This window comes from Oryzias latipes, chromosome 18 (assembly GCF_002234675.1).
Source record: "Oryzias latipes chromosome 18, ASM223467v1".
NCBI classification, from domain to species: domain Eukaryota; kingdom Metazoa; phylum Chordata; class Actinopteri; order Beloniformes; family Adrianichthyidae; genus Oryzias; species Oryzias latipes.
In genome coordinates, this window is record NC_019876.2 from 6,165,354 (window position 1) to 6,182,920 (window position 17,567).

Sequence of the window (17,567 nt, forward strand, 5' to 3'; positions counted from 1 at the left end):
AAACAATTTAAACCACAATCTCCCAGTCTCTGGTTTGACACTCTTCTACCGGGGTCACCAAGATGGAGATGAACAGCTCTTGTGTTTGTGCTTGAAAGTTAATTTGTTTAAGATCTCCTGGATTTTATCTCAAAAATCAAAACTTTACATCAAACAGGGTTTGTGTAGAATCCAAAACAGGTGGTGACCGTACTGCACAGCCACTTTGCTGAGGGCAGTATCCATGATTGTGAGTGTTGCCCATAAAAGTGGACATCCTAGAAAGACAAAAAAAAATAGTAAAGGCAACACTTGGACGTTCTGTGTGCCGATTTATTCATCTAAATCAGTTAAAGCCGAATGAGTTCACCATTTTACCACTAGGTGGCGTTTCTTCATCCCCAAAACCTGGTCACTTTTATCCAAGATCAGTTTTTGCAGTCTCGCTGCTTCACACATTTTCTTTTCCTTTTTTTTTAAAGAGTATTGTGCTCTGCCTCCTAATTGGCTATATTGTCAATGAATCTCCTGTACAGAATGCATTCAGTTTGCCAAATCTACAAAAGTCATCGATCCCAATCAGATTTTTGCTGTTATTCTATAATACTGGACTTATGTGTATACGACGGTTTGAACCTTGAGAATTGAAACAAGAGAGTAAAGTGTGAAAAGGTTCGTGTCTGCCTGATAAACGTGGATAAAGTGTGTAGAGAGGAGTTTTAAAGTCTTAAAAGATCTAGAATTGTTGTAATAAAATAATGGTGACTACTAAGTAGATTTCGTCTAACAAGGGTTCTTTTTAGAACGTACCTAAAAAGTCTGTTGGTGAGGTTAAAACCTTACTGGAGGTTTTCCTATGAGTCTTTAAAGGGTTTATACGAGCCAGTTATATGGTGAGGGTGAAGGCATTAGGTCTGATCCCTCGCGTTCATCCATTATGTCTGTTTGTCTGGTCTTGTGTGTTGTGCATGCCCTCGAAATGTATCATGAAATGACGCAAATAACAATTTTTAGTAACTGTGTGTTACATGATCAACCCTTTGTGAGGTAGCGGCCATATTTGATTTAAATCATCTAAAGCCTTAGTCACAACTGCCCTTACGGGTAGATAGGGGTTTAAAAATGGACAGGTGACCCACATGAAATATTTTGTGCACGGACTATCTCCCTCTTCCGGCTCAAAATGTTCATGCATACTTTATTCTACAAGTGTGCTGCGAGTGACAAGTTGTGGTGGACCCCACCCTTACATTGACGTGTTCTCCCTACCATGACAAAGGTGGATAAAGGTGGAAAGATTTCATGTAATCCATGGACACCAGTGAAGATCACAAATCATTGAAGAAAAAAGGTTCAGCGCACTGTCTAGTGGGTCTAGATGACCCAACTCCCAATGTTAACGTGCCTTGGATAGCACAAGGGTTATAGAACACGTAAGGGTTAAGTAGGTGAGATGCAGGCGTGTTGTACGGATTTCTTGTTATGGTTGAACCCCTCAAACCTTGTAGACTGTGCAAGAAGCCCCACAGGAACTTGCGTATCATACGAGCAACCCCAGGCGTTCAGCATTTATTGGTTGAGTCTTCTTCTGACCTGTCTTACCCGACTTGAAAGGCTCCAATTTACTTAATAACGAGAGTGTAACGTTGGGGCATCGTCTGAAAGCATCACCCATACGTCATACAAGCATGTGTCTTCCATTAGCCTTACAAATTCTTCACGTTACACTTACCACACGCACGCACAATAATGGTTCGTTCCATTTTTTGACGTCCCTTGGGGTGGCGGTATGAGCCTCGAGGGAACTACAGGACCCGCCTGAACTCACCTCAAGCTGCTCCTCTGTATGACCCTCCAAGGGTCAACCCCCCCGTATGTGTAGTTGTGACTAAGGCTTAAGATTGTTTTGGTAGGGCCTTTCTCTAGCAAAAAACAACAAATTAACCCTTTGTCTCTTGTTGTTGATGATCTCACCCAACCGCCAACTGTCCATTGCCATCCCTCCGCTTTGTCTTCACCTCATCGTCACTTTCCTCATCATCAGCATCTAACGATGTAACATCAAGCCACTAGGCGCCGCCTGTCTGTCATGCTCCCCCTCCCCCCCTCAGCCAGGGATGCAGGTAAGACGTCTTCCATTCTTTAGGGACAAAAACACTGAACCACAAGTGAAGAGCAGACGTGTTAGGGGAGGGGGAAAACAGGATGAAAGTGTCAGATAAAGTAGGGAGGAGCTGTGAAGCTCTGGTGCAATCAGTTAAGGAAAGATGGGAAACCGAAGATTGGAGGGTTAGAAAAAAAGCTGGTTGAGGGACTGTGTTGAACAGTCACAGGTAAACGGATCCTGAAGACTGCTGGACTGGACCCGATCCTATCTCTGCTCTCCGTGCTGATAGGTGTAGCTGTTTCCAATCCACTCCTGACTCTAATTGATCTCCAAGGAGTGAAGGAGGCTCTGCGGCTCTGCTTAATAATTAACTGACCAATCTTCAGCCCAGGAGAAGACAGGAGAAAAGGGAAGTGCAGAGGAAAAGAGTGAGGCAGGCGGCCCTTTAACAAGCCACTCGAGTGTTTTAAGCAGCGCAGGACAGAAAAAACTAAAGAGATAAGAAAGGAGAAAGATAGTGTTTTGGAGAAGCTGAAAGAAAAATGGATGTGCTGACGACTAACACTACGTTCACACTCGGCATTTAAGCAACCACTTCCAACAAAAAGTCCATATAATCGTGCGTTCGGTCTTCCCCTCTCTCATTCACGTGTCGCAGCACAAGTTTTTACGTTTGTTTTGGGGGCTCTATGTACAAAACATGCAGCCATCGAGCAAGCAGCAAAAGTTCAATCATTTGACCAATCAGACACTCAGATTTGATAGTGAGTATGGATGCTAAACACGGAAATAACAACCGAGATACTCATATTTGATACCGGACAGAATTCTATGATGCTAAGTCTTTCATATATCGGAATAGAGCTGTGGAAGAAAAAGTTTGGAGCAGGATTTCTGCGACGTTTTGCACCAAACCTCTTCCAACTGTGGGTACATTTGCTAGTATCGGGTAGCAACAGTCCAGTGTGAACACAGTATTCTAAAAGCATCAGGTGCCATAAAGCCGGATTTCCACTGGTCCGTCTGCGGTGCACCTCCTGGGAGACCTTGGTTAGTTTACATTGTCTCTGTTGCGTCTCTGGTCCGTCTCTCCTCCCCCTTGGCTTTCGGAGGATTGGTTTGTCCTGCCACCTCCATGTCGAGCAGGTCGTCCCGCTCTCTTCGCTCATGGCCGTCCTCCCAAAGTCCATGTAAAATGCATGTTTTGTATCATAAATGATGTTTTTTTTTACTTCAAAAATGAAACTTTCGTGTTCCATGACAAAAACGGCATTATGCGTGATGTTAACATTCGTTATCGGGTGGGCAGGTCATCATAAATATGAAGTACGATGGCGTATACTTATACAGCGCTTTTCTACCTACAAGGCCCAAAGTGCTTTACAGTCACAGTCCCATTCACCCAGTCACACACACATTCATACACACACATTCACACACTGGTGGCGGCTCCGCGGCCGAACACTGGCGCCAACCTACCACCAGAGGCAAGGTGGGGTTCAGTGTCTTGCCCAAGGACACAACGATTCATGGGCGTGCAAGGTGGAAATCGAACCTAAAATCTAACGTTCGTGGGTCGACCGCCCTGCCGCTGCACCACGGCCACCCGAAGTAAAAATTTAGACAGTTATACTCTGAAAGGACAACGGAAGTTTTTATGTTGAAAGTCGGTCCTTTTTTCAGTGTTTCCAGTTTCTCTGGCTTTTCCCCTCAGAAATGACGCGTGGACGGACTGGAAGTAGAACTCCTGAGCAAAGCTAATGCAATTTGAACGTCAGGGCCGTCCAGCTTCAATGTTGGGTTGATGTACAGACGTTCCTGCTGTGCGATGTGAGCATCAGTTGCAGCGGTCTGGCAGCATCGCGTTTTTGGTGTCGCAGTCCAGTGAGAGTTCAAAACTATGAACTTTGGCCTGTCGTGTGTTGATTGACACCATCAGTGGGTGGAGTCCAAAATCAAACATGGAGGAGATTCTGATCCTCCTTAACTTTGTAATATTTTTCTTTTTTCCATCAAGAGAACAGCAAAAAGATCGACTACTTTTATTCTTTTTTTACATTATTTTTCCTCCTTGAACTAATGCGTGACACCAAGTCGTCAAACGGGGTCACAGAGAGCTGGAAGACGGTCCGTCATTCAGACGCAGCTCCTGCTGTAGATGGTGAAGCTCACCATACTGGGAGAGTCTCTGGATGATGTCATGAACCCAGACATGGGGATGTGATTACTGATGTTTTTGTAGAGCTCTTTAAGATAAACACAATGGAGGCGCACTGCAGACGAATCAGTGTAAACTGGTGGCATCCTGACCTGTCCTAACTCCATCAACAGGATCTTCGTTTTACAGCGATGTTCCTTCTTTCTTTTGGACACCAGAAAGCTAAAACACCAACATTTTCTTTCAGGTTTGTTCCACAGAGCCATAGCTCAGAGCGGCACGGCCATCTCCAGCTGGTCCGTCAACTACCAACCCCTCAAGTACACTAAGATCCTGGCCAGGAAGGTGGGCTGCACCTACTCAGACACCGTGGACCTGGTCGACTGCCTGAGGCGCAAGACCTTCAGGGAGCTGGTGGATCAGGACATCCAGCCGGCGCGCTACCACATCGCCTTCGGCCCCGTGGTGGACGGAGACGTGGTCCCCGACGATCCCGAGATCCTCATGCAGCAGGTGAGGGTCTGCCGTGACAGTGCAGATGGAGGACGGCTAGGAGAACGCCAAAGAGGTGTGGCGATAACCTTTGCAAAGAGTTAAAGGTCTGTTGGTGACGTTTATCAGCCGCTGTGAGCTCAAACACCACCAAAAAAAAAGAAGAGCAAAACATGTTTTTACAGACGACTGATTCAAAATAACCTTTAGAGATTAGAGAGATTAAGGTTTAGAGCTCTACCTTCTTGTTGTCTACTCTATACAGTAGTTTCCTCTCATTTTAGTATTCCTTTGCATTATTTATCTAAAGATATTGCAATCATTTATAATTTGATTTGATTAGATAGTTTCAAGCATTGACTGATTGGACACAATATAACAAAAACACTCATATATATCAAATTCATTACAGAAATGATTAAATGCATTGATTAACAAAACGTAAGCAAAGAAAAATTAACAGAAAAGTAAGAAGAAAAAAATTCTGTCTGATAATAAGTTCACATTAAATTACACATTAAATAAAGTGGTTATTAACTAAATTCCAGTAGAGATGATATGTTGATTGAAAAGGAGTGGGAAGAAGCAAACACATCTAGAATTTACTTTTAAAATATTTTGATGATTTAGTATGACAGGTGGTCTAACAGCCTTGTGTTCAACAGAAAAAGGAGACAAAAATAAGTCTGTTCCAGGATCAGAGCATCACATTTTCCTCCTCTTTTATTTTGAAATGTAAAAGTCTCCTGTTGTCCATCACACATCCACAGTCCTCGCTGCCTCTGCTGCTCTGCTCCTGTGTCGTGCTGCTGAATCCAGAGCTTTTAATCTGAAAGTCAGTTCTGGAGAACAATGGGGGCCAATTGAATTAAAAAAAAAAAAAAAAGCAAGAAGTATTTCAAAATAAAAGCTTGACAATAATGTCTTCTGTTATCAGTCTGTTATTGTCTTTCTTTTTGGTTCAAATGAGTCCAAACTAACAGCTATTTTCTTCTGCTCTGTAAAGAAAATAATATTAAGGAAAGTATTCTCTTTGAATGAATTTTTGTGGACAGATTTAATGTTATTTCCATTTTCCTTTAACTTTAATATCAAGATTAGACGTTTAGATAATTGTAAAAACACACTGTAAACCATTTCCCCCCTCTATCTGCTCAAAAACCTGTTCTTCCCCTCTTGTACCACTAGGGGGAGTTCCTCAACTATGACATCCTCATAGGAGTGAATCAAGGAGAAGGGCTGAAGTTTGTGGATGACAGTGAGGACAATGACGGCATCACTGCCGCAGCGTTCGACTACACCATCTCCAACTTTGTCGACAACCTCTATGGGTACCCCGAGGGTGAGGAACGCCCCCAGCACCGCCCTTGATTAAATGGGCAGAAGGATCCATGGCTATTTTGATTTTTGGGTCAAATCTGTCAGACAAGGAACAGTAAAAAACAACCCTTAAAGTAGAATAAAGCATCCTACCCTGGGCTTACTCTGCATCCAATCCATCTGCGGTGCAGCTGCCGGAGTCTTTACGCAACTCGAAAAGTGTGAGAGGCCTTCACTTGGCATACAGTCCAGTCTGGCCTCTCTGGCACTCCAAATTTTTTTTTATTGGCTTCAAAGTTTGGCCGGACACCGGAGCGACCCTGGAGCACTTTTTTGTGAAGTTGGGGCAAATGAAACGACCTACACTGGAAACTGTGCGAGGGAGGGTTAAGTGCATCCGGAACATATTTTATAATGAAACCAATTTTCGGCTGTACCTGCTGTGGTGTAAACATTACGTCATTTTCTGCTGACACGGGTCAAAAAGGGGTTTAATAGAGAGTCATATCGGTCATTTAACACCATCGACGACGAGAGGCTGATCACAGCCATCCCCTTCTTTATGATACAGCTCATGCTTTTTATACGGATAACATATAGGACTGCATCAGGACTGCAGCCATCAATAACCAATGTGAGTCATCTGCCACAGCTAGAGCGCTCCACTGGCTGCACTGGAGCTGGACTGGATGCAGTGTGAGCCCAGGATAAAGGTTGACAGTTTATATCAAGATAAATACTTTTAGTAATGCTAAAGGCCGTGTCACACAGCCACTGCGTACATTTTGCACATTTTCTACGTATGAAATTTCGGGCATTCGTGATGCATGCGTTGATGTATGTCATTCAACTTTTCCCACTCTTTCCATGTATATTCACATGTGACCAATTTTCATCTGTGCAATATGCACAAAATGTAAGTAGTTACTGGGTGACACGACCTTTACTTTCAACTTTGTCAGATATTTAAGCATCTAAAATGTTTTACCTGTCTCATCGTAGGTGTTTCCAACTTTATTGGCTTGATTTGTCTTTTCTTGCAGGCAAAGACATCCTGAGGGAGACCATTAAGTTCATGTACACCGACTGGGCGGACAGGGACAACGGAGACATGCGAAGGAAAACTCTGTTAGCCCTGTTTACCGATCACCAGTGGGTGGCGCCGGCAATAGCTACCGCCAAACTGCATGCCGAGTTTCAGTCACCCGTCTACTTTTACACCTTCTACCACCACTGCCAGACAGAGACGAGACCCGAGTGGGCAGATGCAGCTCACGGGGATGAGATACCCTACGTCTTCGGTGTGCCCATGATCGGCGCTACCGACTTGTTTCCGTGCAATTTCTCCAAGAACGACGTGATGCTGAGCGCCGTGGTCATGACTTACTGGACCAATTTTGCCAAGACAGGGTAAGCCTACATGTCATAGCTCATAAAACCGATCAATTTCAAATCTTTAAAGACCTACTCTGATGAAAATAGTATTTTACATATGTTCTTGTTGCATTTTTCTGATGACACATATGAAGAAAATAAGGCTTAAAGTACCATTTCTGAGGATTTCTTGATTTAAATGTGATTCAGAAGTAGATGAAAAAATGTAGTTGTGACATCACAAATACACTGGGCGGGCCACAAGCTCCGTGCTCTGCCCCATTCCGATATTTCCGCTTTTAGAGAAATAGATCCATGAACGTTTTCGTTTTCCTCATCTGAGCTGGGATCTGGATCAAAACTGTACAGCTGGATAGCTCAAATTTTTATTGCAAAAGTAATGTGACGTTTTGGGTTTGAGGGGCTGTAAGCTAGCAGTAGAGAGTGTAAACAGAGAGCTCTCAGCAATGGGAAGAGGGGTGCTCCATACCAGTGGTCCAGCCTAGAACTGCTGCCACTTTGCAGAAACTATGTCTTAAAAAACTACACAGGTGTTTTGATTTTGGTTAAAAATAGCATAATCATAATTAAAAGACCATTACTCTAAAAATACATCAAAAGATGATCAGAGTGGAACTTTGAAGTATTTTGGGAATTGTAGCTAAGATGTTCTGTTTGTTGTCCCTTAGTGATCCCAACCTCCCAGTTCCCCAGGACACCAAGTTTATTCACACCAAACCCAACCGCTTTGAAGAAGTCATCTGGACCAAGTTCAATTCAAAGGACAAACAGTATCTCCACATCGGCTTGAAACCTCGAGTTAGAGACAACTACAGGGCCAACAAGGTGGCCTTCTGGCTAGAACTGGTGCCACATCTTCACAGTCTACATGAGATCTTCCCCACGACCACCCGTTCACCCCCAGGAGGTCCAGGGACTATGAGACCAGGGCCAAGACCCTCGGGCCCTCGCACCACTCGATACCCCTACCCAACCTTCCCGTCCGAGTCCGACCCCGAGGGCTCAGACCGTCCTCCCCAGGAGCTGTTTCCCGGGGACACCCGCGACTACTCCACTGAACTGAGCGTGACGGTGGCCGTGGGAGCCTCGCTGCTTTTCCTGAACATCCTGGCATTCGCAGCTCTGTACTACAAGCGCGACAAGCGACACGAGATGCGGCGGCATCGTTTGTCCCCCCAAAGAGGCGGGCCTGCAAACGACCTGGCCCACAGCCAGGAGGAGGAGATCATGTCGTTGCAGATGAAGCACTCCGAGCATGACGCCCACCACGACATGGAGCCCTTGAGGCCTCACGACATTCTGCGGCCCGCCTGCCCGCCCGACTACACCCTGGCGTTGCGTCGGGCCCCTGACGACGTGCCACTGATGACGCCCAACACCATCACCATGATCCCAAGCACCATCACCAGCATGCAGCCTCTTCATGCTTTCAATACCTTTCCTTCCACTGGCCACAACAACACCCTACCCCACCCCCACTCCACCACCAGAGTATAGTAGGGACTGGCCCGGCGAAGCTCCAATCAAGGACCTGGAATACTGGCCCTACTGCTTACCAGGAGGGGAGCCCTCCAGATGTGGGCCTTTATTCTCTATTATTGTCTCTTTTCTCAAAGGAAGCAGCCCCCTCTAGTGGCGGAGCATGCAGAACTGCATGGAAGCAGATCCTCTTTGAGGGCGACTCAAAGAAACAGTTTTTAAAGAGCATCTGCTATTTCTAGACAGAAACAGACAAATGGTTTCGCTCCCTCCTGTTTTATCTATTCATTTTTTTGCAATGGAAATGTCTTATATTTCGTTCTCCTGTGTTTTCTGTGAACATTTCTTTTCTTTCGATGACATCTGTGTCTTATCGCTGCTCCGGTCCTATGGTTCGACTGGATTCTCCACCTCCTCGGCGGCGCTCCCTCGCTCTCGAGACGCTCAGAGCCGGAGGGGACGAGACGAGCACACGGTTGCTATGGAGACCTCTCTGTCATCCCGCCGGCGTTCTTGGTGCCAAGTACGTACTACTGTGTTCCTCATCAAGGGGAGACAAAAGAGAATTCCTGTCAACCAGCAGAGGCCGTGTGATCCCATGACAAAGTGCCAAACTGGCCCTCAGTGTATTTTCTTCAATTCATCTTGTTTCTATGGTGTTTGTTTTATTGTGGAAGGATGTCTTGCTGACAATATAGATATAGAGAAAAGTATTATATATAGTTCTATATAAATGTGTACAAAGGAGAAAGTATATGAGTGGGTTTTATCAGGGGGCGGGGGTCTATGCATGAATTATTTTTCAAAGATAACGATGAGGGTGGGCGGGATCAGTCAGTTTCCTAAATCCAATCAGATGATTCTGGTCCGATTTGAGTTTTCCTCCCTTTGAACGAATCTCCATTGATTTTCCAAAAGGGCCACTAATAGCTAAAGATGTCTGTCCTCCATTATGATGCTATGTACGGAACCCCTCCCCCAAACAAAGATGATGAAGCACACCCTCATCTTCCATCAGCAGCTTCTCCTGTGGTGCAGAGGACGCAATTATTTTTGTATTCAGTCAGATTTTTCTTTCTGTTGCATCAGATAGGCCTTAATTAGACAGAGACAGGCAGCTCCCCCCTCCCAAAAGCCTCAGCATACATCACGACAGCGTCTCCTCTGTAAAATCGCTCACCGTCTTGGATCATCCGGCTGGTTTTCCATAGCCCTTACGTTACGAGGTCAACAGTTAAGCACACTGGAGGGATTTCAAACGCGCCCACCGCTTCACAAAGATGTCAAACCTGGGTCTGACGAAAACACGCCAGTACGTTCTTCGCTGGTGCTCCAGTGTTCGTTTGCTTTCTGTCGTGTTACTGCCTAAAGGGAGGCGGGGAGGACTGAAAATGCGCCCATGTGTAAATCGCAAAACAAACACTCTGGGCGCAACGAAGAGAGAGGATTCGAACTTGGACGCAAGACCACCGTGTCGACTTTTATACTCCCCTGCCAAGCGGAGGACAGAACCAGAACACAACCCGGATCTATTCCACGCGCTCCCTCCAGAGGGCGCCATTGTGTTGAACTGAGCGCAGCCCGCGCCGAAGTGGACGGACACCTGGCGAGGATCAAAGTGTACATTTTTACCTGTAAGAACCGCCCAGACAAAATATTTGTAAATATTCAGTTTCTTGTTTGTTTGTTTTTATTTTCGTTGGTTTGTTTGGGATTTTGAGCGAATGAATTCTTACGTTGTGACAACTAAAGACAGCAGGTGCAGCTTTTCAAAAGTCTCAGAGTTCCTCCCACACAACAGCTGTGACCTGTTTTAATGGTTGATGACAGACGAAGTGTCCTGTAGCATCGTGATTCCTGAACGGGAAAGTCGCTGTAGCAGATCCACAGAGGGCCAAACACTGTCGTTTACAGACATCAACAGGTTACAACCATTTCCTGTCACATTTGTTCTAAAGTCTACCACTGCAATTGAAGCTATATTACATCATTTTCTCATTGTTTGGTATATAAAACCAAGTTTACTGCCTGTTGAGTTTTTTATGGAAGGCGTAGACTAGAAAACCAGCTCTGCTCTGAACCAACCCGAACACCAACCATAAAGGGGCGCCGTCAGATGTCGGCTCGCCTCACATGTAGCAGGGATAACATGTAGCCTTTGGGTTGGAGAAACACTGCGATGCCTCAAATGTGCAGAAATTGCATCCTCCTTTTGGTCCAGTTTTTGTGTATCAAAAAACGATGTTTTCTTTACTGGTTGAGCCAACACAACCTCCTTTTATGGTGGGGACGTTGGTTGGAAAACAAATTCACTCGGGCAATACTAAGTACCCCAATAAGTATTCCATATGATGAAACAGTTGACCAATCTTTTAATCTGCTCTTAGCTCTGAAAACCTTAGTCTTAATTTTCAGTTCATAGCAGCCAATTCTTGGCTCTTTGTCTATTTTAAACATTTAAACTTGTTTTAGGTTTTTGAGATTTTCTCCAAAGCATTTCAGAACCACAGTTCTTTCTTTACTCCATTCACTGTTGTATAAAGTCCGGAGACTCGCATTAGCCTTTGAACAATGTATGCTGCCGACAACACCAATTGAATTTGAATTACCCTAACTCTTCAACCATTTACATACATTATTAATGTGAAGTGTTGATGTACATTAGTACTTTACGTTAGCAAAGTGTTGCATATTGGCTCAAAGCCGATATATAAGTACTAACATCAAGCAACTTTACTAACAGAAATTTTTTACTCATGTAACTTGCTGTTTATGTTGCTTTTAAAGGTTGCTTTTACAAGTATTCATTGTTTGTGGGGTCATGGATCGTATGTCAGGGAGGGGGTGGGTACAGGTTGGGTTGGGCTTTTATTGCAATACCTGTGTATGTTTCTGATTTTAAATGTAAAGTGCTTCGAGCTGAGCAATGCATAAGAAGCACTTTTTATTAAAAAAAAAAGTTTTATTTGAATTTGATATTGGCTCAATGCCGATTTGCACTACTTTGCTAACATAAAGCAATACTTTACTAACTTTGCTAATGTAAAGTGTTTACTAACTAAGGTGTTGCTATTTGTTAGCACTTTGCGTTAGCAAAGTGTTGCATATTTGCTCAAAGCTGATATAAAAGACTTTGCTAATGTAAAGAGTTTACTGTTGCAAAGTGGTGCTTTACATTAATAATTTCACGTTAGCAAAATATTTTACTTTAGCATTTTACGTTGGCAAAATATCATATATTGACTCGAAGCCAATATACATCATTTTGCTAACATAGGCAAGGCATGTTTATTTGTATAGCACAATTTGTAGACAAAGTACTGACGTATAGCAACACATTTGTAACATAAAGTGTTTACTAATGTAAAGTGGTGCTTTACATTAATATTTTCACGTTAGCAAAATATTTTATGTAAGCATTTTGTTATTTTTTACGTTAGCAAAAAGTTATATAGTGGCTTGAAGCCAATATATAACTTTTTGCCAACATAGGCAAGGCAAGTTTATTTGTGTAGCACAATTTGTACAAAAAGTACTAACGTATGGCAAGATTTTTCTAACTTTGCTAATGTAAAGTGCTTACTAATGTAAAGTGTTGCTTTATGTTTGCACCTTATGTTAGCAAAGTGTAGCATTTTTGCGCAAAACTGATATGAAAGACTTAAATATAAAGTGCTCAATAATGTAAAATGTTACTGCTTTACTTTAGCACAGTGTTGCATATCAGTGCAAAGCCGATATGCTAATTCCGCATCAGAATCAACTGATTTACATTTATTATGTAAACACTTCACCAAAGTAAAGTGTTGCATTTCAGTACAAAGCTTCTTTTTCCCACTTCAGAATCTGTTGGAATTGCGTTAATTGAGTAAATGGTCGGAAACAGTAGCTAAAGCGCTGGTGGTTTGACTAAATAACCTGGATGCTCTTAAAGCTTCAATACCAGCCCAAATCATAATTGTTCCACCTACATACTTCTCACTTCTGTGACAATATTACATTTTTCTCTCTGCTTTTATTTTTTTTAATAAGACAGAACTGAGAATAGCCCTCTTTACGTGTCATTTCAATTGGAGTTTTACATTTTTGGAGACAAAAAAAGAGAACTGAAAGAATCAACAGTTTTTTCACCTACTGATGTCTTTTTAAGCAACCTTCCTTCTGATCTTTATTTGTTTGTGTTTTAAAAATGTCCTCTAGTATCTGAAATCTTCTCAATTTTCTCCCTGAAACAGCAGAAACTAATTAGTGCAACCAGTCCTTCCCTCTTGAGTCCCATAGACTTAGAAGGGATACTACCGGGTATTGCCCAAGTATTTTTGTTGAGTTTGGTTGAACAAATTCAACAAAAATGAAGTGAGTTGGGTGTGTCTAATACAAGTGGATGCTGCTTTTGCACAGGTTGATAATTTCATGGGGTAATGATATTGCTCCAGCCTTTTGGATTCAAATCACTGTGCTCTCGTCACTGTGGAGTCTCTCCTGCAGTGGGATCAGAAGTGCATCCCAGCTGCTTTTCCCGCATAAAACGTCCTTTCTTTGGTCTTTCCGTTTCCGTTGTGTGGAGGAAATCTGTAAGAAACACAGAGACTGCAGGTCTGCACCTGTTGTCTTGTTTGTACATTCTATGTTGACATCAGAAACCCAAGACTTGACATTGAGAAAACTGTTTAAATAATGGGAAAAAAAAGAAAAAGACATGAATATTAAAAAAAGTAAAGTAAAAATTATATACATAAATGAGGTGATGATATTTCTGTTACTTTAGAAGTTATTATACACTGTATGCTGTGGTTCTGATCTGGCAAACATTAAAGAAATTCATAACCAAACAGCAGTTTGTTTTCTCTTTTCATTCGCTTTACTTTCATTCCATTCAGTTCAGGTGATATTTGTATGTATATATATATATATATATATATATATATATATATATATATATATATATATATATATATATATATATATATATATATATATATATATATATATATATATATATATATACATACATGCAAATATCACCACATATTTGTATGTATATATATGTATGTATGTGTGTGTATATATATATATATATATATATATATATATATATATATATATATATATATATATATATATATATATATATATATATATATATATACTCCACGAGCGCCTGGCAGCACAAATGAACCAGCTGCTAAGAGATGGGACTCACCCTGAATGGCTAACGGAAGGGCGAACGATCCTGATCCAGAAGGATCCCTCAAAGGGTGCAGTCCCATCCAACTACCGGCCAATAACCTGTCTGTCCACAACATGGAAGCTCGTGTCAGGCATCATTGCAACCAAGATAAATAGGCACATGGATCAATTCATGAGTAACACACAGAAGGGCATTGGTAGAGACTCCAGAGGAGCCAAACACCAACTCCTGGTCGACAGAACAGTCGCTCAAGACTGCAAGTCACGACACACCAACCTGTGCACAGCCTGGATTGATTACAAGAAGGCCTATGACTCGATGCCACACACATGGATCACTGAATGCTTGGAGCTGTACAACATCAACAGGACTCTAAGAGCCTTCATAGGAAACTCAATGAAGCTGTGGAAAACCACCCTTGAAGCCAATGGAAAGCCACTTGCACAAGTGTCCATCAAATGTGGGATATACCAAGGTGATGCTCTGTCCCCACTGCTGTTCTGCATAGGTCTCAACCCCCTCAGTCAAATAATCAACAAGACTGGCTATGGATACCGACTCAGAAATGGGGCCAACATCAGTCACCTCCTCTACATGGATGACATCAAGCTATATGCTAAGAGCGAGCGTGACATTGACTCCCTGATCCACACCACCAGGATCTACAGTACTGACATTGGGATGTCATTCGGGCTCGAGAAATGCAGCCGGATGTTGACAAAGAGAGGCAAGGTAGTCCACACAGGGGGGGTCTCACTCCCAGAAGGAACAATAGCAGACATCGAGGACAGTTACAAGTACCTTGGAATTCCACAGGCAAATGGCAACCTGGAGCAGGCAACAAGGAAAGCTGCAACAGCTAAATACCTCCAACGAGTAAGGCAAGTCCTGAGAAGCCAGCTCAATGGCAAAAATAAGACCCGGGCAATTAACAGCTACGCACTGCCAGTTATCAGATACCCTGCAGGAATAATAAGATGGCCAAAGGAAGAGATACAGACCACGGATGTTAAAACACGAAAGCTCCTCACCATGCATGGAGGGTTCCATCCCAAATCCAGCACCCTGAGACTGTATGCTAGCCGCAAGGAAGGAGGCCGAGGACTAGTGAGCGTAGAAGCCACTATCCAGGATGAAACATCCAAGATCCATGAGTACATCAAGCTCAAGGCCCCAAATGACAGTGTGCTCAGTGAATGTCTCAGGAAATGGAGAGCAGAGGATACAGTGCTGGAGGACAGATCCTCATGGGAGGACAAACCCCTGCATGGGATGTACCACCGGACCATAACTGAAGTGGCTGATATCAAGAAGTCCTACCAATGGCTAGAAAGGGCTGGCCTACAGGACAGCACCGAAGCGCTCATCCTGGCAGCCCAGGAACAAGCCCTGAGCACCAGAGCAATAGAGGCTCAGATCTACCACACCAGACAAGACCCAAGGTGTAGGCTGTGCAAAGAGGCCCCTGAAACAATCCAGCACATAACTGCAGGGTGTAAGATGCTGGCAGGGAAAGCATACATGGAGCGCCACAATCAAGTGGCTGGAATAATATACAGGAACATGTGTGCAGAATATGAACTGGAAACCCCAAGGTCAAAATGGGACACACCTCCGAAGGTGGTAGAGAATGAGAGGGCAAAGATCCTGTGGGACTTCCAGATCCAGACTGATAGGATGGTAATGGCGAACCAACCAGACATTGTAGTGGTGGATAAAGAACAGAGGAAAGCTGTTGTGGTGGATGTGGCAGTGCCAAGCGATGGGAACATCAGGAAGAAGGAACATGAGAAACTGGAGAAATACCAGGGACTCAGAGAAGAACTGGAGAAAGCATGGAAAGTGAAGGTGACAGTGGTGCCTGTGGTAATTGGAGCACTCGGGGCAGTAACCCCCAAGCTGGAGGAGTGGCTACAACAGATACCTGGAAAGACCTCAGACCTCTCAGTCCAGAAAAGCGCAGTGCTAGGAACAGCTAAGATACTGCGCAGGACCCTCAAGCTCCCAGGCCTCTGGTAGAGGACCCGAGCTTGGAGGAGAAATATATATATATATATATATATATATATGTGGGGAGCCGGTTTAGCTCGTGCTGGTTTGCGGCGCCTTCCGTCCGTGAGACCAGGGCTCGACTCCGGGCTGCTCCCTGTTCCCTTCTCTACTTCTGTGCCGGTCCCAAGCCCGGTTGCTTTGAGAGGGTTGCGTCAGGAAGGGCATCCGGCGTAAAACATTGCCAAGTTTACCATGCGACTCGTTCGCTGTGGCAACCCCTGATGGGAAAAGCCGAAAGAAAAAAGAGAAACAACATATATATATATATATATATATGTGGGTGTGGGTGGGTGTGTGTGTGTGTATGTATAGAGAGAGAGAGAAACAGAAAGAACATTTGTCGAATATTAAGCGCACTGAATTTCAAGACAATAAATGTTAAACATTTAAAGCACATTTACAGGAATAGTATGCACTAGGGGTGTAATGATAAAATCTCAATTCGGTTCCGTTCAGAATTTCATAGGGCTTGGTTCGGTACTTCTGTTTAACGAATCTGCCTGATGTGAACTGCTATTTTATGAACTATAATTTTATTGTTATCTATTGTGTGTTTTGCTGTTTGACACCTGAATTTCTCCCTTGAAAGATTAATGACATTTTTATCAATCCATCTATCTATTTTCTGTATTTTTTTAGTACAAAAAACTAAGGCAGAAAAGAATTACTTGCAAAATGCAGTTAATGGTTTTATATAACAATAAATAAAAATTGCTGCCAGGAACCAAAAACTTTGGATACTTAACACTGGCCTGAAAAAAACAGTTGAACTTGCACATTTGTTTTCTTGTAGACCCGATTGTTACAGTCGGATGATGCCGTTTTAAGTTCGTTAACAGATTAGATGTGTTACTGTGGCATAGACTATCTTTGTGTACCAATGTCAACACACATCATTCGACTTATCCAATTGTCTTTTTCCTTCATGAATGCTGACAACAAAGCCGAAGTATTCCCACACAGGAGAACGTGAGGAGATCGGGGGTTGGGGGTCCTCATCTCTGGTCTCGCGTCTGCATTAGCCATATCTTCACATGCTTACTGTCCGTCACTTAATAGCGTCTTGGAGGAAACTCACAGCTAACATTACTTCCGCCTCGGCGCAAAGTTAACACCGTGGCAACCTGGGGGTTAGCCCCGCCTATAGCCACTAAGACTCATGGGAAGTGTGAAATGTATGTGTAAATCCTTCACCATCACTGAGAGACCTATGAGGAGAAGTGACGTTCATGTTGTTACACTGTTCGTGTGTGTTTCATGATAAATGGGTTTTAATGCCGGAAAAGAGATGGAGCAATCTCTTTCTCTGTCTACTCTCTCTCTGAGACTGTTTGAGGGCGAGTGGAGTATAGGGCAAGGACAGTCACGCAGCTAGTTAAGCAGTTCGGCTCTCG

At 43.4% G+C, this 17,567-nt stretch overlaps 1 protein-coding gene across 2 annotated transcripts in view; it reads left to right on the forward strand.

Annotated features, from left to right (window-relative positions):
* nlgn2 (neuroligin 2) overlaps window positions 1-13,767 on the forward strand; it is a 238,748-nt gene extending 224,981 nt beyond the window's left edge. The window contains exons 6-9 of one of the 2 annotated variants that reach the window (XM_011487310.3): window positions 4,492-4,757; window positions 5,925-6,078; window positions 7,100-7,466; window positions 8,120-13,767. In XM_011487310.3, coding sequence (XP_011485612.1) covers window positions 4,492-4,757; window positions 5,925-6,078; window positions 7,100-7,466; window positions 8,120-8,948 — 1,616 coding nt within the window. In that variant the 3' untranslated portion in view covers window positions 8,949-13,767. The remainder of the gene's footprint in view (window positions 1-4,491; window positions 4,758-5,924; window positions 6,079-7,099; window positions 7,467-8,119) is intronic. The other variant, XM_020711522.2, reaches the window with a different exon arrangement.
* Window positions 13,768-17,567: the final 3,800 nt, after the last annotated feature.